The 25,263-nt window shown below is 39.5% G+C and overlaps 2 protein-coding genes across 4 annotated transcripts in view; one reads left to right on the top strand and one right to left on the bottom strand.

Moving 5' to 3' along the window:
• ELF1 (E74 like ETS transcription factor 1) overlaps window positions 1–169 on the bottom strand; it is a 90,423-nt gene extending 90,254 nt beyond the window's left edge. The window contains exon 1 of one of the 2 annotated variants that reach the window (XM_065054805.1): window positions 14–169. The gene's annotated coding sequence lies outside the window, so the exon portion shown is untranslated. The remainder of the gene's footprint in view (window positions 1–13) is intronic. The other variant, XM_065054715.1, reaches the window with a different exon arrangement.
• WBP4 (WW domain binding protein 4) lies at window positions 137–24,575 on the top strand. 2 transcript variants are annotated; one of them, XM_065054967.1, is made up of 10 exons: window positions 137–270; window positions 6,549–6,621; window positions 8,087–8,149; window positions 8,251–8,374; window positions 9,169–9,381; window positions 10,123–10,178; window positions 13,276–13,342; window positions 15,317–15,444; window positions 16,453–16,712; window positions 19,359–24,575. In XM_065054967.1, coding segments are annotated over exons 1-10 (1,194 nt in total). In that variant the 5' UTR covers window positions 137–268; the 3' UTR covers window positions 19,567–24,575. The 2 variants fall into 2 exon arrangements, with proteins under 2 accessions (XP_064911039.1, XP_064911049.1); XM_065054977.1 differs by lacking the exons at window positions 137–270; window positions 6,549–6,621 and adding an exon at window positions 6,670–7,543.
• The last annotated feature ends 688 nt before the right edge of the window (window positions 24,576–25,263 follow it).

The following is a 25,263-nucleotide window of genomic DNA, read 5'->3' as shown; positions in this document are numbered from 1 at the left end:
GGGCGGCACTCACCCGGCGGCGGCGGCGGCTACTTGTCCGAGCGGCTCCCTGCAGGGCGCTCGCCTCTCCCGGGGGCAGAGGAGGAGGAGCGGGCGAAGGCAGGAGGTGGGGAAGGGCGGGGGAGGAGAGCGCGGATTGAGCCCTCCCGGCTCCCGTCGCCGCGTTCCCTCCCCTCCCGGCCCGCCCAGCGGCGCGGCGCGGCTGGCTGCGAGCGGCGGGGAGCAGCGCGGCGCGGCGCGGTGCGGCAGCGCGGCCGGGGAAGCGGCGATGTGAGTGTTGGGGGCCGGGAGGGAGCGGGCAGCGCCGGCCGAGCTCCGTGCGTAGCGACCCCCCGCCCTGTGGGCCGGGGCCGTGCTCGGGCAGCGCCAGCAACGTGCGGGGCAGACGCCGGTGGGCCGGGCCCGGCCCCGCGGGCTGTGCGGAGGCCTTGGGCCGGCGGGCTGCGGCTGTGCCCCCGGGGCTGCCGGCGACCCCCGCCTCGCTGACCAAGTTGTTTCCCTCTCCCTCTGGTCTCTGCTCCCTTTCGCCCTACCCCCGCTCCTGTTTGTTTGTTTCTGTTGCACTTTCGGCGCCTTATCTCTCGCAGACACGCCGGCCAGCTGCACCGCCCGCCTCGGGGGACCGGGCGGCCTGCAACGCGGGGCGGGGAGCGCTCGGGTGTCGGTCCCCCGAACCCCTCCGACCGCGGCCTCTTCGCGCGTGTGGGTGAAGCGTGTGGAAAAAGAAAGCCGCGGTGTCTTAGTTTCGTTGGCCAGGGCGACCTTTTTTAATTAGAGAAATTGTGTTAATGCCTGACCACATTTGGGGGAGGGGGGTAAAAATGCTAAGCTTTGGTCTTTTATTTAATAAGAATGTTATATGAATGGCATTTGCTCGTTTCTGTTACTTTTCATTACAGCCTAACTTCCCTGCTGAAAAAAAAAATCTTAACCAGATCAAAAATTTATTTAGAAAATAAACCACTTTGATGGTTTCTGCGAGCCTGTCTTGCAGATTGATATGATATACAGCAGCGTTCTTAATTTTAGTTACTGCTAAAATTATACCTGAACAGTGTCTTGACCCAATTTATGTTGCTGTTTTTTTCTGCTCCTTATCGTATTCTTCTTGGCCTAACCCATATCCTTCTGTATCTACAGCTGCAGACCTCTGCTCTCAGTAGATATCCCTGACTTCAGATATTTAACTTTTGAAGCCTGACTCAGGCAGTTCACTTTAGGTTCTTTGTATAGGGAAGAAACATGGACCTATGAAGTGCATTTTGCTTCTCAGATGCCAATTTAGGATGGAAGGACTGGTGTTTTGGAGATGACAGTCTCCCTCTGTTGACATGGCGAACTTGGACAACTCTATCTCACTTTGTAGACGACTAAAGTTAGGGGAGATGAGCTCTGTTGGAGCTCTGTGTGTGCAGAAGTCTGCCTGTCCTTGTGCATTCCCTTATAGTGTTCAAAATATTTGTAGTGTTATTTTTCAAATTACATAATTTACAATTTGAAAAAGAGATCTGGCCAAGCAGATCCATGCAAATGATCTTCAGCACCAATGCAAGTCAGATTGAGCAGCTTCTGCAGACTCTGCTTTTGGCTCAGATTGTATTTTGGGACATTATGATTTGTATGTTGTTCTGTAGGGGCCAATATAGTAATAAAAACAGGCAGCCACTTGGTTTGTAAATTGGAATTTATAGAAGGGTTGCCAAAGTATAGTCAGTTTGAAGGCCAGAAGAACTAAACCCTTCACAGAACTGCCCTATTTCATGTGGATAAAAGTCCCATCTAGTACTACTCTGTAGGACCCCACATATATATTACGTGATATATTAGAAGGCAAACAAGCTAAGGTTAGGTAGGACAGCTTCATGTACTCATTGTGTCTGGGATGCTGTTTTCTTGAGTCCTTATTTTTAAATACCATTAAAAGAATAAAAATTAAGGATTTGTATCTAAGAAGAACTTTTAGGATAGGATTAGTGCATTACGAATGAATGGAATTGCTGTGAATTATTGGAAGCATGGGTCACTGGGACTGTGGCACTGGACCCTACTTAATGGTACAAGAAAACCTTTTCCTTTTTGCCCTCCTTTCCTGCCAATTTTAGCATTGCATTCTTAGGTCTTGCCAATACTGGGATAGTTGAATTAGAATTAGCTGTTCTGGAATGGCTTCCCATGTGGAGGAGGGTCTGTTGTGAAATATATGTGATTTTTTTTTCCTTTAATTTTTTCTACTTCTTTCCATTACAGAACTATTATTTTTCTTTAGAAGTATGCAGTATTCCCAAATAGCATTTATTAGTATTTGAGGATACTGTTCTGTTGAGTGGCTGTTACAGAACAGCCACAATGGCTCCGAATTAATTTCCTTCTGTAGTCAGGAACTTGAATCTGTGTTACTTACTTCACACACCTGTATTCAAGAGGATGATGCATACACAGGCTGTTCAGTGCTCAAACCTGCAAGAAAGCTGGAAGGTATTAACTTTGTGTAAAGTCTCCAGAGGTTGTAGATATTAAAAACAAAGAACACTGCTGAGCATGTGTATGATGCTTATTCCCCTTTAAAGGCTTATAATTTGGATAGCTATGTCCCTGATACAAACCCCGCTACATCCCAGCCAAATTTCAAGTTTGGTGTTTCAGGACAGAGCTATTCAAAGAAAATGCTTCCAGATTTTGTTTACATGGCCAATTTTTTTTCTTGTCTTCAGAGACACCTGAAACAGCTGTTTCTTTTTTTTCCCTCCCCACTACCTCCTTTTAATTTCAGCCAATATGTGGTAAGTACAAAAACCTCCAGCTCAGTTTCAAAGTAAAGGGGTTTCAGCTGAAGGTAGTTTCTTTATGCGAGTTTCTTGAGCTTCCCTATAGAAGGAAGGCTGACTGTACCACCTGTTAAAACATTAATAACACTGTAAGTTGTGAGGAGAAGCAGCTCCAGGTGGACAGTTTGGGATCCTGGACCCCAGTACTGCTGGAGTTACTCTGCAGGTCACTCTCTGAACGTTGTCGACGGAACCTGTCCCTTTGGTGTGCTTCCAAACGCGTGGTTCACATGCAGTAGGAGTGTGTAATGCTGTCATTGTAGCGTAGGCTGCATGATTCTCATGGATCAAGAAGCAAGCTATGCAAAGCAAAAATACCTGAGTTTCAGAGTTTTCTCTGAGTTTCAGCGTTTTTATCTATTTTGAAATGGTGAATGTGGTGGGTACTGTTAATGCAGAGCTGCTATTTGTTCCTCCCTGTCTTATCACGCCTGAAGTTTTAAATGAATTTCAGAAATCTGAAAATGGTTGTAACATTGATTCTATTTGCACTGTACAGCTGTTTGCAGGAGAGTTCATAATTCCATTAAAGTTTCAAGAAAACGGTTTGATGTTCACTCCCTCTTTCTCCCTCCTTCCCCTTTAGCCCTCTGAACTGTTGCACATTCTGCCCGGGGTGCTTTGACCAGTAAAAGTTGAAATAAAATCACTGTTCTTTAGGAGACGTGTATTTCTTGCAAGTTTGTACAGGATTACCAACTGTGGCTGAAAGTTTACAGCAGTGTGTCTAGAAGTTGCCTAGTATCCATCTGTTTCAGTCCCACTCTCTTCCATGTGTGCCCAGTAGCAGGTTGCCAAGCTGACTTGCAACTCTGGAAAACTGGGCTCTGAATGGGACTTTGTCAAAACCCTTTTGGGGAGGTAGAGCTTTGCAATAAAACTTGCACAGCTTTCAGGGTCGGTGTCACCAAGCTCCTGTTTGGATAGCCGCGCTGGAGTAAATGTGTACAGTGCTGAAGTCTCAAACCTGGATGAGCCAGGTTTTATGACCTCCGGGCTGTTTTAGTGAAGGGAAGAAAGATGGTTGTGGTGGTCATAGCTAGCTGGGCAGCTTTATGGTCCCTGGCAGGTTGGCCCAACTGTAAAGCTGAAAACAAGAATCAAGCTGAACTGTACTTATGTAAGCACAGGCAGAAGAAAAAGGAGTCTTTAGAGCTGTACCATTTTTACTGCACTGACTTTTAAAAACAACTATTTCCCTTGATTTGTACACAGTTATTCTAGTATAAAAGACCTCTGTACCACTTAAACAGCATCTACTCTCAAGCCTGTATTTGGCAGATTAATAAAAAAAATCACATACTTAAACATTGTCATCGACCTGGATTAACTTTCAGGCTTGTGACCAGAGCCTGTGAAGCACTTGTAGCATCTCAGCAAAGTGAGGTCTCACTTCAGTTGCTGCTTCTTTCCAAACACTCCTCTTTGGTTTGCTCTCATTGCAGCACCATTGATGCTTTGCAGGCTCCATTGTTGTTACAGTGGCAGATGTTATTCAGTGGATATTTCAGCTGTGCTTGCTCTTTTTTTGAGCGGCATGAACTCAAGGGGAAAATGTTTATGAGAATTACTCAACGTATAACACTCTTCATGCCAATAAGTCACGGAATTGGGATCATAATTTACACAACTCCATTAATCGTGAAATGCGGGATTTGAGGTTTCCAGGTTGTCAGGTCTTCTGCACAGAGTATCATTTACATTTATTTTAAATGTAACAGCAGAGAGCCAGCTCCATTGTTTATCAAAACCAGTAGGAGATGAAGACAAAAGGCTGCTGTCATCAAGACCTGGATTAGTACTAAACCCAGGTGTGCCCTCAGGTTCTCCAGCATGATTACTCTCTGTGTAGCTACAGAGGTTTATGACAGATGTGATGTCCAGTAGCGTTTAGAAGATAAATCAGTGAAAACTACAGCTGTGAAAACACAGCTAGTCACACTCTCAGGTCTTGAATTTTGGTGGGCGCAGCTGTACAGTGTTAATTTTAGCATTTACACTTGATTGTGTTGAAAGAAAGAGCTAGCCCTTTTAGGTTAAACCTAGAAATATGCAGTTGTTCTTGCACCTCCGAAACGTTTAGTGAGGCTCTTTTAAAATTTATGTGTTTTCTGTCAGAATTGTTCCATTGCCTTAGGAAGGTTAACCCACCTTTTAGCTGGAAAGTTGTCTTCGATGATGTAGAAGGATTTGGAGACAATGTAGGAGCTATAGTTCAAATAGGAAAAAGGACCTAGAGGTATTTCTGAGCTCTGAGTTTCTCACTCCCACTCAGCTGATTTTCCAGCCACGGTTCGATTTCGCAGGCTTTGGCCTTAGTACATTTTGATATATAAGTCTCAAAAGCCTTTTAATTAAATGTGTGACGAAGTAATCACCCAGTTTTAAAGTACATCATTTAGGGATGAGCGGATTTCTGTTTAAATCGGGGAAAGCCCAGCTGCTGCTTCTTAGCTTTCCAGAAAATTGCTTGGAAAGCTACACATGCGTAACATAGTATTGCTTATAAGTTGATATATTTTTGCAGAGCATATCCTTCATACTTACACTTTTAAGTAATTGTAGTCTCTTATAAATTATATTTTTACATTAAGCACTGGTGGGAGAGTATATTTTGAGATCTGCTTAAATTTTAAGAGTTGAGGCAATCGGGTCTGTTTCTGTTACAAAAGATCTGCTTGCACATGTCACAAGGTTTGAGGGTGATATTGTTGTGCATGGAAGAAGTTTTGGTTTTATTGAATAAAATGTCAGGAAGTATTTTCCTTGAACTCTGTATGTTGATCTTCAGACAGAAAGGGAAAGATTAATTTTTTAGGCTGATCCTTTTTAATGTTGTCAGTCTAGTCTTGGTTTTGTTTTCTTTTTGCCCCTCATCCTTTTTAATTTTAACTTAAAAACATAGAAGTCTGTTGCTGCTATGTGTTCTGTTGAACCAAAGCATTTAATCTGTTGCTGCAAGCAATGAGAAATGGAATTATTTCTGCACAACCCTGACATTAGAAAGCGTTTTTGATGAAGAAACAGTCATTGGATGGATTGTTTTATTGTTAAATACTTTTATGAAATAATTTCTGAGCTCTGAAGAGTTTTCCCTGAGTTTCCTCACACATATGCAACTTACCTAAATTGCATGGTTCAGAAACACTCAACATTTTTACACTGAAACATCCAAGTAATTTACTGCTGTGTCTGTGACCCCCACAGGTCAGAATCATCCATTCTGGGATTCCCCACAGTAGCTCAGGTTGTCCACAAGTGCACCCTGGTGTTGCTGAGCTCACTGTGTTGTACACTTAGAAACATTTATTGCATGCATTTTTAAAAACAGTGCCCATAGCACTTTTCTGACAGTTCTGTGTTTAATTAGGGTATCTAGAGCTTATTATTTAGCTTGCTTTGTCTCATATTTCTGGTTTTTACGGCATCACCTCCGTTGTAAAATTTTGTATTTTTGGGGGGGTCAGATGGGCACAATCCCAGCACCGAACTGTGCTTTATGGGACACAGTAGTCAATATAACTATTCTTGCTTTATCTCCATACTTTGTTTAAACAAAACAAAACACACACACAAAAGAAAAAACCCACACCTTAGCACTGAGTCACCCAAAGAAAAACCTTAGCATTGAATCACCCAAATATAATTTCGAAGATATATATATATATAAAAGTATGTGGTTTTGATTATTGTTTCAGATTATACTTTTTTTTCTCTCCCCAGGGCCGATTACTGGAAATCTCAGCCAAAAAAATTCTGCGATTACTGCAAGTGCTGGATAGCAGACAACAGACCTGTACGATGGTCTACTATACTATGTCAATTATTTTGAAACACTAGGAATTTAAATCACAGGCTTTTAAGATCACTTTTGATACTCATCTTTTAATGCATGACATTTGTTGTTTAAAAATGCCTTTGTAATGCTTGTGATATTCAAAATATATTATGTGAGAGCCAGGTACCTGCATACAAGATGGTGTGTGCTGTTCTACTTGGCAGTACGGATAAGAATGGAAATATCTGACCCTGCTTTTTCTTCAGATTCTGTAACTTAACTTTTGATCTGTCTTTAAACTTTGTTCCTAGCCCTCATATGCATAAAGAAAGCAAAACCTGGCATATGTCCTGTTTGTATATGACAGGCCTGGTTCAGCCAGCACTCTTAACCATTTAAAGTAGGTTTCTTTTTTTCATTTTACACAGCCCACAGAAACATCAGTGGGTCACAAAAAGGTGTTTCTGACTTGCAGGTGCCTTTTTCAGACTACGAGACCCATTGGCTTCTTATTTAGAAATAAATTTTGCATTCCTGACTCAATGCCAGGGGCACTCATGGAGCTGAGCTTCATCTGCTTTACAGTTAGATACCTGCAGTTCAGAATGACAAGCACGAGCTAATTGGTTTAGGTCTCTTTTTGTAGTCACTGGAGATAAATATATGGTAAAGGGAGAGATTTGGGTAACTTCCAAAGTCTGTCTTTAAATGAGATGAATCATACCTGGATGATTCGGTTTGTGCAAAGAAGTTCCATGGTCACTAGGTCAGGCTTAGGCACCTAACATTTGGACACCTGAATGAGCTCAGATTTTTTTTGGTGAGAATAACATGAGGACTCCCACTGCTGTACCTGTAGAGCTTCTGAACTCCTCCGGTTCCTTCTGGCTTCTGTCCTTCTGGCAGCTTTTTGGCTTGCAGCCTGTTCTGTTGTCCTTAGGTACCCAACTCTCCCACCTTGCCTTCTCTTCTCTTCTTTCTCTTTCAGACCTGCAGGCTAGTTTAAGTTCATGGAATATTTGTGGAGCATGGCATGATCTAATTAAGGACCATAGCTAATATTTGGAATTCTAAATAAGGCATATGTTTTTTTAAAAGTTTGCATGAAAACTGAGAGGTAAAAAAAAATCAAGGGATGATACTTAGAAAGAATAGCATGGAAACAGAGCTCAGAATCCCTGTTACTTGTCTCCAATATGTGTACTGAACAGCATTATTTGAAAAATCTTAAATCTTATAAATACAGACCATGAAATTTCATGATAGCATTTTGGAGTGTTACTGATTTTTTCTTAATTTGTAGATTGTTTCTCAGTGTTCCTGAATTCCTATAGCCATTTTATAGCTGTAGTGTTTGCAGTAAGTGTTTTCAGAACAGGTTACATTTAGGCTTGTACAACTAAGTTTAGTATAACTAAACTTTAGCTAACTAAAATTAACTAAATTAAAATTGTATAATATGTGGTTTTTTCTTGCTTTTAAGAGCATTGACTTTCATGAAAGAGGAAAGAATCATAAAGAAAATGTGGCAAAAAGAATTAGTGAGGTAACTCATATATCTTATTTGCATGAATACTAATTTTTAATCTGTTTCATTATCATCTTTGTCTAATTTATTCTCCTGGGCTTTTTTTTGTTTTGTTTTAGATTAAAAAGAAAAGCTTGGAAAAAGCAAAAGAAGAAGAAAACATGTCAAAAGAATTTGCAGCAATGGAGGAAGCTGCAATGAAAGCATATCAAGAGGATTTGAAAAGGCTTGGAATTAAGCCAGGTAGTTCATATAGCTGCCAAAGGATTAAAGACAGAATTGAAAGAATATTGAATAGGAATGTTTTTTCTTAAATTAGGTTCTAGGAACGTGAGAAGAGGCCTACAGGACTGTGTTTGCTCATAAAAAAACCCAAACCAAACCAAAACCTCCCAAAAAATGGGAGTCTGCAGATTGCCAGTAGTAGGAGTTGCAGTACAGAATGTTTTTAGCTACAGTGTCCTCTTGTCCATGGAACAATCCAGTTTGGTGTAGAAAAATTAAACAATGTGATAATAAGAAATGGGCTGTAGTCGGTGCTTTGAATCAGCGGTGCAGCCTCCCTTAGTTTATTTTATATTTCACTTTTGCCAGTTGGAGGCAAAAGTTCCTATTGAGAAATAGAGTTTGGGTTCCCACTGGTTTCAGACAGTGGAGATGAGAATCTCTTACGCAGCTTCCAGTTCAGCAAGTACCTTTGTTCTGTCCATGTGAACATGTTACCCTTTAAAAAAAGTTTGTAGTTTGAAGTTCGTGTAGAAACTTGTTTTTTTCATAAGTCTTTTATTTTCTTGTTTAATTAGAGCTCATTGGTCCTTACAGTTTTTATGTTGCTCATTTTTTGATATTTGGGCTTCCTTTTGACACAGTAGTATTGCTACAATGCAAGATTATGTGAATATAATCTTTTAAGTTTACCTCTTATGAGTGTAATACTCATAAGAACAAAATTTCCTGTTTGCTGTTGCTCAAGAGTGACTAATACTTAAAGTCAGGTTATTACTCTTTTTTTAAAAGGAAGTATTATTTTCTTTAAGATGAAGTAGGTCCCAGTTCGACACAGAGTAAAACACAAGGTAACACAGTGGAAACTAAAGTAAAGAAAGAGAAGAAAGAGAAGAAGGAAAAGAAAGAAAAGAAAAAAAAGTCATCTCAAGACACCTCAGTGCCATCAAAAAGTGAAACGAAGGAGTGGGTGCAAGGGCTTTCTCCTGAAGGCTATACATATTACTACAACACAAAAACTGGAGGTAAAAACTAGTGAGGAGCAAATGTAGATTTAGTTATTGGATATAAATGAGAAAAGTCTGCCTTCATCTCTTTACTGTTTTGCTCTCTCGGTAGCAAGCTGATGACTACAATATGAACAATTAGATGGAATTTTGATATTTAACACTCAGGATTTAGGCATCCAGAACTTCGAACTGGTTTTGCTGTTCATTAACAATAGGAGAATGCAGTAATTCCAGAGTTCCTGGAAATGTTTAGCCTTTCAGAGGTTAAGTGTATAAAATATAGCTTTGTTCTTCCTAAAGGAGCTTACTCATTGGGAATGTGAAATAAATTGACTGTGCCCAAGTAAAAGAAAGGTTATGGATTACTGTTATTATTTACCTTAGTCTTTCCTCATATAAGCTAACTTCCAAAAGGTAAAAATCTTGTGTGTTTAGTTTCTTCTGGCCTATGCTACCGTTTAAAAAAAAAAAACAAAACAAAACCCACACACCTTTTTTGTACCAAAATTCCAGTATCTGTGTATCAGTCATAGTTTAACAGAGTTTGGGAGGTGGTTATTCCCAGTAAAGCCAACTGTAACTGTAACTTGGGTTTATTGTTCATACCATAGTTTGATCAAGGATGTTTTATATTCCATTGAGGTGCCTCTATATAGCTCGTTTGTATGTGTGCACATAGCATCATACCCTTTAGATCTGTTTTTTCTAAATATTATTAAACATTAACAGAGTTGAAATATGTTTTTGTTTTTTAAGAATCACAGTGGGAGAAACCTAAAGGATTCCAAGGCAACTCTCAAAACTCACAAACGGTAATCAAATACTGTTATTCATACTTTTCTTTGCCCTTGTAAACACTTATAAGAAATAAGCCGAGCAATCTGCAAGTCTTCTGATTGCATAAGATAAATTGTTTGCTCTTAGTAAAATTAGGAAAACATAATTTGAATATATAGAATATTTTATGATATGCTGTATGAAAACTGAAAATTTACTCACCTGATCTTTTTTGGCTAATTTGTTTATCAAGGGAAGAGAAGCGATATAGTGGTAGTTGTGTTTTTACAGAATATGCGTTTTTAAGCTTCAGCCCGTAAAATGTAAAGCTTTGGAGAAATTCTGAATAAATTCTGTTCAACCTTTTGTGAATGAAATATAATTTAAAAATTCAAATCATAGACATTTGAAATAGTTAAGACTCTTTTATCTTAAGAAACAGTGAGATTGAATTGTCAGATAGTTAAAAAAAAAAGAAGAGTACTTGTTATTTGTGTTTGCTTTAGGATGCAGTTATGTGATGACTTGTCTTTTTCATGGGTTTCTTATGGTCATGGAACCTATGTGTAAGCAATCTTTTAGCATATTACTTTATTTTCTGTATTTAAGGCACAGGAAAACTTGCAGAACAGTCCAAAGACAGAAAGATTTCTTATTGCTATTATTATAATCTGCTTATCACTCCAGGATTTTTGTGCTTTACAACATTACAACACTTCTGTTAAGTGATGTTGCGTTTTCCCATGTTCAAGATAGGCATCATAGGTACAGTATGATTTACAGTCAGCATTGTTGGCTAATGTTGGATTTTATGCTAAAGATCAAAAAACCTCAAAAAACCTGGCTTTGTCAGGGTGCTTGACATTCTGTAGCTCTGTATTGTCGCATCTCAGAAGGAAGCCTATGCTTGGTACTGGGTTACTTGGGATCACAAGAGAAAATGGTTATAATTCTGTATATTTTTAGGCAATTGAATCAATTCACAAAATGTCCGTGAGGTCTTGTCTGCCTGTTAAGGCAGTGTTTTATCTCAGAAATGCAGGCTTTCTCCAGCCAGTGTTCATTCCCAAGAGACTGCACACTTTGCTGCCCATCATACGCTACTCTGGCTTTCAGATTCCTTTATCCTGCGGTTTTGCACAACTTGTTAACCAGCACTTCGACTTTATCTCTTCAGTCAAGGCATAGCTTTGCAATATTTAAAGTCAGGCTTACTGTAGCCTTCCACTGTCCTGTGCCTTATTTTGTATGGTCCTTGGTGCATATTTGCCCTGACAGTGAGCTAGTTCAGGGAGTAAAGACACCACAGTTTAGGTTAGTGCTTTGTGGGCTGATTTCCTTCCATCAGCTCTCTGCGTAATCAGTGAAATGCCGGTGCAGGGGGAGCAAATGGAGGAGAGAAGGAGCTCCCTTCTTGGCAACAATTTGAAGTTAGCTCATTTGGGCTGTATCATAAACATACACCTTCGGCCTCGGCTATCTCTCTCATGCCAGATGTATTTTACCATTCCTCCCTCACCCTGGCTCAGTGACTCTGTGGTGTCTAGAGTTATTTTCGCTGTTGCTAAAAGCAAGCATTTGATTGCTCCCGTATTTAGTCTGAGCTAAAGATATTGGGAACATTCCAGTTCTCTAACAAGGACTCACTGCCCAGAAATTAAAGGGCATGCTTGCGAGATGTAGTGCAAGTGAGATTCACAGGCCCTCCTTATTTTAGAGCATGTTAGATTGCTGCTCAGACTTTGCAAGAGGTGGAGAGAACAGAGTAAAACAAAGGCATGTTGTAGACTACCTGTAACTTCATTTAAATTGGCATTATGCTTGTTAGCATTTGTGTAGTAGGATACTGGGTATGCCTTGTGTCAAGTATCTGCTGAAAACCTCGAAGAACCCAGTCTAAAATTCTCAGGATCTAGCTCTAACAAAAAGGGTAGGTTGTACTTAAGACTAGTTTTTTGTCCTCTTTCTGTTTACATAAAATGATTTTTCCTTTTGCTTCTTTTGTTAAAACTGGCACACTGAAAGTTCTAAGAGCAAAACCTTGAGGGAACTTGCTCACTGAATGCTTTCTTGCCTTTGCCTGCTCTGAACCTACTGGTACAATTTTTCCTGTTTACAGTGCGAGTGCAAGAAGGTTAACTTCTGATTTTGTTGTGTTTTTGAAAACAATAACAAAGTTTAATTAGACTATTAAGTAAATATGTAGGTATGTGTGTGGAAAAGCCCATCTGTATGTTTCTGTATACACACACACATGGACATTTATTAATGCAAAAATAATGTATGGTGAAGCTGCACGGATGTTCTGTCTAATATGGGGAGCAGGAGGTACATAAGGAGCAGTGAAGTACTATGTGTAAGTGTTGATGAAACTCAGGTTCTTAAGGAAGATATTAAGTTATGTGTAATGACTGATTAGCTGAGGCTGATGCTGCAACATGTCTTTATTTTAATTGTGCATCCACAAAGCCAAACCAACAACTTCTGCCATGTTTCGTATGTATTTATTAATCAGTAGGGAAAAACAGTGCTATGTTGAGATCAATGATTCACTAAAGAAGTAAATTTGTTGGCATGCCTTCCTGCAAAGTTTGATTCTTCAGTTATTTTTGGTGAAGATCTATTTTGGGATAGATTTTAGAAGGTTTTTTGTTTGTTTGCTTATGTTTAATTTATGATAGTATTAATATTTATTGGTACTGGTTTTCTGTGGCCCTCACAAAACTCTGAGTCTTCCAGAGAATTTTTTGCCAGTCTCTACTAAAGATAATGGCACGAACAGGAAATTACAACCTCAGGGGTGAATACTTTAGAAAATAAAAAACCTGTAAAATATTGGCCTATATATAAAAATTGGAACTGTATGACAAAAATTTACTATACTGCCTCATAATAATTATCCACTGTTTGAAAAAAAAAAAAAAAGTATATGTGCATTTGCAGTATATTAAGTTAAACAAGTTGATCTCATTTGAGTCAAAGGGGTATTTTATAAAAACTTTAGGGGTTCACGCTTTAAAACAGTAAAATTATAATGAACAAAAAATACTCAGGGGTTGAATAGTCTTAGAAGTGATGCTTTGGCTGATCCTTAAAACTCTTTTTTAATTAGCTGCTATATCTTTTTCTTAGACAGCAGAGTGGGTAGAAGGTGTCACTGAAGATGGTCATACCTACTACTATAACACACAAACAGGAGGTAAGGAGAGCTGGTTTTCCAGTTAGGCTCCGTTTCAGAAGTCAGAGTTTTGAGAGATGCGTTTTGTTCCGCAAATACCCGCATTGTAAGGCCATTACTAAGTTTTGTATTTTTTAAGCTGTTATGTTAGTTGAAGTATAATTGTTGCTTAAGTCAGTGCTGGATTTATAGCTGTATTGTCAGTGTGTATTGCATTTGTGCTTCATATGTTTTTTTAGATATTCAACTTGTAACTCTAAAATATGAGTTAGTCTTTTCTACATATATATTGAAATTGTAGTTTGGAAACCAGAAAACGGCAGGATCTTGTTTCAACAGGTATGTAGGACTGGATAAAAAGCTCCTAAACTTTTCCTCTTGTTGACATAGCATTGATAAAAGCATCCAGAGTCTTACCTCCTACATCTTTTCCCAATTCTTTTCCCTACATGGGGAACTTTGTGGTAACTCCTCCAGAACAGGCATCTGTTTTCTAAATCTGTTTGAATAATTTTAAGGTCAGCGATGCCTCTCTGGAGAGCAAATGATTTTATGCTGGCTATGAGTTTTCCTTCTGCTGTTAGGTATGAAGTGGCATTCCTGATGATGCCAAGAATAGAAAAAACCCCACAACCTTTCAGTTTTTCAGCATGCCACTCCCCTGCTCAAATGATTTGCCCTTTTTTTTTTCCTTTTGAAAGGGAAATGAGATGCTGGTTATTTTTAAACATTGCCTTCTAAGTTCAGATACATTTTATGCCTTTGGTTGGATTGTTTTTTAAAGTTCTTCACGGACACATGACACGCGTGAAGAATGTCTTTGTAATCGTATTTGGTAAAACTTTGGCTTGTGAGATTTTAAAGTCATCCCTTGCTTTTATATAGCTGCAAGTATATTGGAAATGCTTGAAAATGACCTGTCAGTTCTGCTAATGCTAATCCCACCCTCTGGAAACAAGGCAGATAGTTAACCAAGGGGACTGATCATGGTGTCTCATTTTGGGTGTGTAATTTAGGAGGCTAGTGTCACTAGGCTTAGCTCCTGCTACAAGTCCTGCTTTGGAAGGCTGCGCCCTACTCCACTGGCTCTGTGTGGCATCAAGGAAAGTGAACTTTCTCTGTTACTGGTCTAAAGCTACATATATGACAGCAGTACCCCTAGGAGGCTGTTTTGTTCATTCGAAGCCAGTCATTGCCGGTTTCTTACACCTTTACTTCTTCGAGAGACATCTAGAAGCATACCTGTTAAATGTTATTTTCAGTTAGGAATTTCTTTGGAAATAGACAAAATAATTGGAAAAGTAGTAGTTTTATTACATGTGAAATCTTATATAAAATTATAGGTTGAAAGTTGGTGTACTTTTGTCTTACTGTTACTAAAACCAGTTTTAAGACCACTGACTCAACTTTTCTTTAAGTATTTCCTCTCAATATATTTGCTGGAATACTACCTCCTCATTGAAAGTGAGGTCATATCCTGTAGATACTTCCGTGTCTTTTCAGAATAATGTTCGTATTTCTTTGCTTACTTGACAGCTCTTTAATTAAGAGACCTAACATTACTGAGCCAAGTAGCACAGGAAAGAGGTTTGTCTGCCCAGAGAGCTGAGGCTCGCGGTTGGCGTTCTTCACCTCAGCCTGTCTTTGTAATCAATGGAGAACTCAAATCAAATCGGCATCTCTAGAGGGCAATTTGTTCTGCGTTAGCATGAGAGGGACCACAGTCTTGTGGATTGCAGCTCACCATGCATGATATTTTTCTTTTCAACAGTGAACTCAGCTGTCATGACAGTATCCCTGCTGGGAAGTGAAATGTTATCTTTCTGATTATGTTTACTAAAACAAACATACCGAACAAAGGCAAAAGCCTTGTGCTAAATTACTTGCTGCATTTTTGCGTAAGGCATCACTGCTTCTGGAAGGTAATGTTGTCAAAGCAATGACAGATTGGAGTTAGAAACATAAATAATGTGGTTATTCAAATATCTTGGACAGTATCCACATGGGAGAAACCAGCTGGTTTTGTTTCATCTTCAAATGAGAAGAATCAACATGACAAGGATTCTGACTCAGACTCAGAAGACAGTGAAAATGAAGCACAGAGTTCAGAAACAAATTTCAAGGTAAATTCTCTCTTCAGATTTATTTTACATAGTGTATTTTCTAGCATAAGGTGATTTATCTTTTGTGGTAGGCTGTACTCATTGTAATGTGGTCAAACCGTATGACTGAAAGTAGAAGTTTGCACTTGTTTGAATAGCAAAATGAATCTTTATTCAATTATTTGGCCCATCGGTGGCACTGTTGTGGAACAGGAAGCATGATCTTGCCTTCATTGAATTCTGCAAGAAACGTGATGTTCTCTGAGAAAGGTCACTGTCATCTCTCTGAAATAATCCACAAAAATATGTGAATTTCAGTGTGAGGTATGACTTCTAACCTACATTGGTAAATGTGACTGCCGGGAGACCTTCAGGGAATGCCATTGACTGAAAAGGACATGGTTATAGTTTCCTTATTAACTGAGAAAAACATTGGCAGCACATAGTATGAAACCTGTGTCAATTATGTATTTTTGTCTTCAGATTTAAAACTTAAGATAGAAGGTGTGATTATGTCTCTGGTTGGGTCAGATAGTGTGTCTGAAACTGGTAGTTCAGAACAGACAGAGACAATGTAAATATCAAACGTATTCATAGACAGGTGTTAATTCTAAAATACCTATTTTTGTATCAATGTGCATCATTAGAAAATACTGTTAGGTGTTAGCTGCAATGTGTGTGTATCTGCATGCACAGAAAGCTGTATATGAATTTTTGCCTCTTTAAAAAGAATGCTAAATTGTTTTTAAGTAAGTTTGTATTGGCTACTCCTTGCTAACTTCAGCCTTGGTAGATTGGATTTTCCACCTTTAACTTTTTGTAACATTTAAGATTTTTTTTTTTTTAACTCTGTATGTGATGAAGGCTCAAGGAGAGAAATTTAAATACTTTCTTATAAGTTTATCATTTCAAGTTGCTCTTGGTTGAAAAGTATGAATAGTAGATAATAGCAAATAAAAGATGTAAAATAAAGCTACGTTGTGTTTTTATTTAGGCATTTTTGCTTAAGGTGGGTTTTTTCCTCTTTAGAGGAAAGGAGATAATGGTGACGACTCAGAGGAAGGGAAAAAACCTCCCAAAGCTAAAAAGTTAACTCCTTATGGGAAATGGCGAGAAGTTAAGCCAGCAGAAACTTCTGATAAAGAGAGGAGTACGTCAGCTTCCCCAGAAACCTCCAGTGATGCATCTAACAAGACCAACACCTTTGGAAAATGGAGAGCGCTTAAGGAAGCAGATGCAGAAGAAGAGAAAGAAAAAGAACAAGAACAAGAACAGGAGCAAGAACCAGGGTGAGGATCTTTTTATTGTTGTTATTTTCATGACACTTGCTTCCAGAATACTTGTTTTCAAGAGCTGAAGCTTTTTCTTGTGAATTCTGGCAGAATTAGCACAGCAGTGATTGGAAACGTAGCCCAAACACACTTATTTGCGCAGTGATTATTTAAAGTAACAGCTCTCCACGGTGGATAGTGGTGGAGTTTTGGTTTTAGTGTAGAAGTTCACAATGAGTACAAAGTAATTTAACATGATTTAAAGGATGATTGCCATCTGCCATTTTTCTCAGAGGCCGAGTATCAACCATATAAATGTAGTTAATCTAAGTTTGTATTCCTTAACATCATCTCCTTCAACAATCTGGTTCAGCTGCCTCAGGAGCTCTTGTGACTATGTCTTCGACTGTTTCCAGCCTTGAGCGACACAGGCAGTGTTCTCAGGGCCTCCAGCTTCCAGGCTGAATTCTGTTTCTTTCTGATGAGTAATTATAATAGTTGGGCTAACTATGCCTGGAGTTCAAGATCTATCTTGATCTTCTAGCGCCAGCAGCAACCTGATCCTGATCATACTGGGTTAGCATTGCTTTGAATTCTTTCCCTATGGGATCAATAGTTGCTGACATAATGAGTATGCTTTTTTAAACTCTGAGCAATTTCTACCTAAGCCTGATTATATTTGTCTGAGTTACTTCTGCAATCAATGAACCATTTCTCACTCTGTGGTGTTGTACTGACTCTTAACTGTTCACTCGGCCTAAAAACACTTCGTGTTTTGTCTTACTCTCACCCAGTATTGCAGTAAAAGACTTCTGGTTGAACTGTTTTTATTGCTCCCTAACTTCCCTCATTTCAAAACAAAGTTAAGCAAATACAAAATCCACCACAAACTTTTCTGCTGTCTCTATGTGAAAGTCCTGGAGGCTCTCATAACGTGGTGGGAGACACTTTCTGTCATCATTTAAATAAGGAGAAGAAAGACAAAACGTGTAATCTAATTATGCCAATTTTAAATCTGGAAGCTGTCTTTTCCTCCCATGTCTCACTGATGTACTGCAGATGTTTTGATGACACGCATCTGATCAGAAGTTTGGTTTTCTTTTGTTTTACTGCATAATGCGCATTTTCTTGTGATGCAAACTGTCTTCCGTGGGCAGTTTCTTGTTATGAGGCCCTCTAGAAGTCTGGAGAAATTGGGTTTGGGAGAATGAGATCAGTCTTTTCCCTCATACTTATACCATTCAGCACCATTTTAATTCTAAATTATTCAGTTGATAGAGTTTTGACACTGTTGGAACTAAATTAAGCACTTCTTGGAGATGATAATGTCAGTTGATGGGTTCACATGACACCTCCTGTACTGGACCAGCTAACTGCTCCTTGACTCCAGAGCCGATAAATTCTTTTTGGTTTTTGGAAGGCACTGTCCAATAAGAAGTGCTTTAAGTTACTGGACCTTATATATGAGTCTGTACATTAACAAACAGACACACTTGTAACTGAGCATCTCCCTTATGAGGAAAGGCTGGAGGAGCTGGATCTCTTTAGCTTGGAGGAGACTGAGGGGTGACCTCATTAATGTTTATAAATGTGTAAAAGGTGAGTGTCACGGGGATGGAGCCAGGCTCTTCTCGGTGACAACCAATGACAGGACAAGGGGCAATGGGTACAAACTGGAACACGGGAGGTTCCGTTCAAATTTGAGAAGAAACTTCTTCATGGTGAGGGTGCCGGAGCACTGGAACAGGCTGCCCAGGGGTGGTTGTGGAGTCTCCTTCTCTGCAGACATTCAAAACCCACCTGGACGCCTTCCTGTGTAACCTCATCTGGGTGTTCCTGCTCTGGGAGGGGGATTGGACTGGATGATCTTTTGAAGTCCCTTCCGATCCCTGACATTCTGTGATTCTCTGATTCTGTGAAATGGCAGGTGTACATTATTTTCTTTTGACTGAGACTAGGCACAGTGCCCACCACTTTCAGGAGGTTTACATTTTAGAGATACTGCAACAGTTGCATTTTCTTGACTTGAATTAAATCACATGGATCATTTTTGTGTGCTCGAGCTGATCCATGTCTTCCTTGAAGCACAAGACCTGAAACTATGTGTAGTACATGAGCTGACATCAGACTAACACTCAGTAGTACTGAAGGGTTTCTTGTATGGATTGACCAGGAACACAAGGTGTATCTTTACAGTAGTATTATGCAGGTGGGATCCCTGATGGACTTGTGATTTAGATCATTGTCTGCAAACTGTTCAGTTGTTCTCTTTCATATGTTCGTGCCACAGGTTATTCTTGTAGAACACAGTGTTTTGCTGTTGACCTCCTAAAACTGATTGGTCATTTTTAGGCAATCTCTTTGTTTTGTTTAGATCAGTATTAGCTGTGATCCCGTCTTCCAGAGCTGCTTCTCCCAACTTGGAATCATTGGCTAATTTTCTAAGCCTCTTCTCTGTTCTGTCATACCGACCCTCAGGGATGGACACCTATAGGAAACTACTCGAGTATTTCTTGATCTCTGTCATTATCGTGATCTTGGCTAGAACACTGCATCTAACTCAAAACTGCTTTGACAATTAAATAGGAATGTTGCTGTCTGCAGTACACCAGGTTGTTTTCTCCATGTGGATTAACCCTTTTATGTTTTCCTCTCTTCTCCCAGTGACGAAGAGGACCTGGAGCTTCCTACTACAGAGAGTGACAGTCTACCGCCTCCAGTGATAGAGGTTCCAGAAGATGAGACAGTGATATTCAAAGAGAAGACAGTCACCTCCCTTGGAGACCTGACAGAAGGGGTGCCAACATTTAAAAAGAGGAAATTTGAAAATGGAAAATCTAGAAACTTAAGACAGAGACTAAGTGATCAGTAATACTTAACAAATCATTTCAGATTCTGTTTAAGCTAGAGTGAATCAAGAGTTTAATATTTTAAACAGGCTTTTATAAAGAAAATGTTGGATAGAAATTAAGGATTTATAGGTATTAAAATGTAAGTTGTAATGTTTTTTATTTTATTTTGACGTGATTGAGTTTTAGAATGGAAGTTTGTGTTCTATTACTTGCACAATATTGTAAATACAGTTATTTTTCATTTTAACCATGCCATCTAAGTTTTATTTGCTCTGTGTACGCTGTTTTAAATATATTGTGTAAGGCTTTTTACTCCTTTTCTAATATAGGAGAATGTAGTAATCCTTAATCTGGCAAGAAAAAATGATGCAGATGTTTTATTTTTACAGAGGAACTGGATCCATGGCATGTACCAGAGAGTGAAATCATCCCCCCAGATTGTTTATCTGGAGTAGCTTCCCAACTAATGAGTGAAAATATTGTGCTCACTAACGTTTGGCTTATCGCTTGCAGAAGAGTAGGTGGTGAGAGTGCCAACATTTCAAATAGATAATTTGAAAGCTGTTTTCAGAGGAGTTAGTCACATCAGTGCCACTCATTTCAAATGACGTTCTGAAAGAAATTATTTGTGTAGGTGCACGATAAGTGTACTAAACCTCTGCAGAAGGTTTAAACCTGTTGAATCTTTTAATAACGGCAACAAAACCACCCCTGTTGGAGTAGATATTTCTGTAGTGTCTTCCTGGTGTATTTTGCTTTATTATCATCTCTATTTGGATTTTTCTTTCTTTTTTACACATCAAGTCTTTTTTTTTTTTTGGTCTTTCCTTATTCTCTCTTTCCCTGTAAAAAAAATCACCTGATATTTTAGTGAAAAAATATTCCAAAGACCTGGGCCCTGCTACAGCACACAGCACCTTATTGAGGCCAATGGGTTTTGGCTGCTGTTAAGAGCACACTGAATAGTTGCAGAGTTCGCTGAGCTGAGAGGGGCACAGTATATCGAAGCATCATCAGTCTTCATACCAGAGGGAGAGGAAAACAGAAGATGGATACACAGAACTGATGACTGTGCTGTCCAGGCTGGCTTGGATGTTTTCTTGAGGGTTGTAGATTTGATTTCTTCATTTGGTGGGACTGGTCTGCATTTGGCGTCATCAAGATTCGTTGGTTTTGTAAGAATACAGCTGCGCTTATCGCTTCTCCAGGTATCAAACAACATACCAGAAAAGTTTGAATCGTGAATCCATTAAAAAACATGGCTCTGTTCCCAAAGCTCACAGTGTTTTGTGCAGGAGAGTCTCAGTCAGGAACAGAGGGTTCAGTTCAGACCGTTGTCAGAGTCCAGCCACAGCAAAATAGAGCTGGTAACTGCTGAGCTTGAACTTCATTGATAAAATGACTGTTGATCTGTCAGTCAGTGGAGAAAGGAGTACAAGACAGGGAATCTGGCTTATTGTGTGTTACAAAGGAAGCTAAAATTATTTTTTTTTCTGTTCTGTGACATTTTCTGTGTGTGTAGAAGAGAATTAGGTATTGTGTTTAATCCCATGTGTTTCTTTGGCTTCATCAAGGTGGTTGTATTTCTTCTGATAGATAGAAATGTGAAAGTCTCCTGTAATATCTAGCCCTAAATTGTCATTTTGAGATGCAGGATGCATGCTGGATACTCTCACAATCACAGATGCAGAAGTGTACATGTGCTCCACATGAAAGACCTCCAGTGCAAGGCCAGAACAGAAATCTTTCTAGTGAGGAGAGGTTGCCAGATTTCCTTTTCATAAACTTATTAAGCACTTTGTTAAAAAGCAGATTTTTCATGTTTTGTTCCTATTCTTATTTCAACATTACTCCAGCAGCTAGGAGCCAGCTCTAACTTCCAGCCTCTGTGTTTGTGACCAGTTTACACTCATTTCCTCCCAACTTACTCAAGGATTGCCCTTCACCTAAGTAGCTTTTCTTCCTCTCGAGTCCATCACGTCTTTTCTCTTGGGAATCAAAGCGTCCTTGTGTGACAGGACCTTCAGTGCTCCACCAGCACTTCTCTTCACCCATTCCAGCCCGAGTTTGCCAGGCTCCTGTGTTCAAGCAAGATTAAGGCCACGCCTGATGTCACTAATGCTTCCTTAGCGTATTGGAAATAACTCTTGATACGTCCCTAAACCACTTTTGCCTTTCACATGACTGCATCGTGCTGTCTGCTGTGGCCGCCCTGTGATTCCCCAGGACAACTGGTTCTTTCTGCTCCTCGGCCATTGCCGACTGCCGAGTTAACAGTCATCATGCTTCCCTTTCAAGCACTTTTTTTTTGCCTTACGAATTTGTTTTGTACTACTGTACTCATCCTGCTTGTGTTACTTCAGGCCTGACGTATATTCGTCCCTTTACGATCTCTGTAAAATGATTTTATTGTTTATTAGTACAGTGTTATACAGTAGTACAGCTTTTTGCAGGCTCTGCTTTTAACATCCTCTGAGCACATCTTTCCCCTTTCAGTTAGGTTCCCAAATTATTAGCATCTTAAAAGTGTCTTGTCACGTTGAAGTGGTCCTAGGCAGTGATTTAAGATACCTGTAACTAAATTGCTCCAGCAGATGTTTAAAACATCTGAAAATAAAAGTGTTCAAAACTTGTTTCTTTGACGAGCTGCTGTTAGTTGTAATATGAACCAAAGGTCTTTGTGAAGTACTGTGTTAAATAGACAAACCAAAACATTAAGAAAAAAAGATCGTGTTTTCTTTTTTTCACTGCTAGTAAAATTAATTTAAATATTATACACTTGCTTTTGCTGATGTGATTTCTAATGCCTGCATTTCATAAGGAAATACAGCACTTGTCTCTCCACTACCTTTGAAAGTCACTTTGAGAAGTTTATTCTTTGTCCCCAAGTGTAATACGGGCCAGTTGAATCAAATTGGGTATATCCAGAGCCACTGTTTAATTTTGCACCTCGCTGTCATTTCATTTCCTTATTGTGTATCTAAACTAAATATTTTCTCTTCTATACAAAAATACTGTCTTGTGTGAGATTTAAGGCAGACTCTGCTTTCCCAGGACATCTGTTCTGCACAGATCTCTCTCCCCTCTGTGCTGTCTCCCTGCAAAGTCTTCTGCCTTTGGAATTTGCCATAGGAATCCTTTTGGTATTACCATTATTATGCTTCTTATCTGCTAACCCTTCCTTGGGCTGCGCTGGCTCTTGACAAAGGAGTGTTCTTTTTTCCTGTTTCAGAAGAACAGCATTTTCAGAAGAATAATGTTTTGTGTTCTGACAAATCCATTTTCCATCATGCAGCATGTTTTTATCTGCTTGGCTGCTTTTATTGCAAGCTCCTTGAATGAGGACTGCATCCTTGATGTTATAGACTGTCATAGATATTATGAGCAATATGAGGAGGAGAGTTGGAGAGAAAGGGGGAGTCATTGCCATTTCTGATGGTTTCTTTTGTGTGTTTTTTGAGCAAGTCAATTCACCCTGTGTTTTTGTTTCCTTGCCTCATCTTTCACCTGTGGTGTCTGTTTAGAGACAGCTTTGCAGTACAAAATGCTTCTCTTTGGTGTGTGTGTTTTTACGGTAGAGCCTGCCTGAAGCTGGTGATGCTTTTAGCCGCAAAGTTATTGCATATACTAAACAATAAAATGATTTTGTTGGGCATTTGTTATGCCAGGATTTGTGCAGAGACCACCTGCTTGATTTGACCTGGGTTATAGAATAATCCTTGTTCCTACATAGGCTAAGACAAATTTTAGCCTTTCACCTGGGAATTTGTAGACTGAAATTCAGACTTTCCCAGGAGGGTAAAGGTTGCTTTTTGTTTGACCTTCATAGAGAGAATCTGTGCTGCAGCATCATCCAGTCACAATATTCAGATACAGGAAGTGGGAGGGCTGGTCATGACATAGATCTGAGTTAAATTCACTAATCTATGCATGTATAAAAACATTTCTCCTTTTTTTTTTCTTTAACCCCTGAAAAAGATGTTATTTCAGTGCGTATTTTGGCATCTCAGAAAGGGAGTAAAAAACCATTTCACAGCTTCATTTCTATTATTTGCTTTTCGAGTTGTGCCTCCCCCTTTTAGTACTTTTCTCGTTACTGGTATCTTCCTCAAGCCGTCTTCCTCCAGTATTCCTATATATGCAAATCTACGTATCACCGCTGTGCCGCCTTTCCCGCGCCCACCGTCTCCCTGCCCCGCCGGGACCCTGGGAGAGCTTCACGCTGTCTGACAGGGGCCACCGTGTCTGCAGATCCCAGCTTAACACCGACCGCCTCTGCTGCCCGCTTCCAAGCACGACCTCACCTATTTCAAACACCACACGGGCTATTTCAAGACTGAACTGCGTGTGCTCCATTGAATTTCATGATAATTTTTTTCTCCTGAGACAGATTTCATTCCATTCCGTTCCTCCTCCTTCGATCCTTTCGCTTGTTGGTACAAAAGTTGTCTTTTCAACCTTCTGCTAGTTGCTGCTGCCAGGCTTCGGGTCTGTTTTGTCAGCCGTATCTCTCCAGCCTCTCTTGTATCTACCTCTAAAGTCCTCTCTCCTTCTACCTGCTAAATTATTTAACTTAGGAATTGTGTTAACTATTTGTGTGATTAACAAATTCAGCTTTGTGAAATGTTTTGGGATGTAACTTGAATAGAAGTTTCTGTGCAAAGCAAAAAGTGTTGCAAATAAGCTGCAAAAAAAGGCTAGACTTGCCTAAGAGGATTCCCAGAGAATGTCAGCAAACGCAGATTTGATTTTCCATGTAAAAGCAGAAGTAGCCTATGTTAAAAACCAGCAGACAGCATTACAGTGACCAGGGGCTGAAGACAGTGGATATTAATGGCTTGCTTAGCCAAAGATACAGTGAAGAACAGCAGGGTGATTGAAAAGCGCTTGTTTTAGTTTATAAGTATTGTCTGCAAAGTTAAACAGCTGGTTTCTCATTAACAGCTTCTGAGTTGCAATTACAAAATATTGGAAGCTCTTGGAGTTTATATGAGAATACAAAATAAAGCTTTCATTTGAACAATCTCTATTACCGTTGTTTGTCTTTTTAAGGGGTTAGGATAACCTGAGAGATTTATGGGCATGTATTCTATTAAAAATGGGGCCTGGGGTAAATATAAACCAAAACAGGTATGTAAATATGGAAATACTTCTTAAAATAAACACTTGTATTTTGTGGTCATCAGCGTAGTGTCTGGGTGCCTTCCAGTAGCGCATTAAGCAGTTACTGGAAGTTGTTTCATTCTATGCAACAATTATGAGTAACAAACGACCTGGGTTAAAATTGTTCATTTTAAAATTCTGAAGAGTTCAGGTAAGGTTTGTGGTAGTTACTATTCAGCAACATTCAGAATGTAGCAGAATATATAAACTTTCTGATGGCAACATTGTGATTCAGTAGTCTTCATACTTGCTGGTCTTAAGAAAGATGAACACTGCCCTGATAGCTAAGGATAATTCTTTTAAGAGGTGGGGGGTGCATGTCAATTATTTCATCACATTTATTTTACTGAAAAAAATCGTTTTGGCAACGTTTTTCACAGAAAGTGCAAAAACTATCCAGCTGTATTAAGCAGCTAGGAGAAAATACGTTATCGTGTAGACACATGCTTGTGCCAGACGAGGAAATACATTTTGTTGCTAACAGCGTTTGGTTATTTCTTCCTTTTAGCTAAATAAGAACCAGCAGTGAATAAATTCATTTGTAGTTCCAGGAT

Source organism: Columba livia, chromosome 1 (assembly GCF_036013475.1).
Source record: "Columba livia isolate bColLiv1 breed racing homer chromosome 1, bColLiv1.pat.W.v2, whole genome shotgun sequence".
NCBI classification, from domain to species: domain Eukaryota; kingdom Metazoa; phylum Chordata; class Aves; order Columbiformes; family Columbidae; genus Columba; species Columba livia.
Note: the sequence above shows the minus strand (reverse complement) of the source record. Positions and strands in the feature narration are given on the sequence as shown.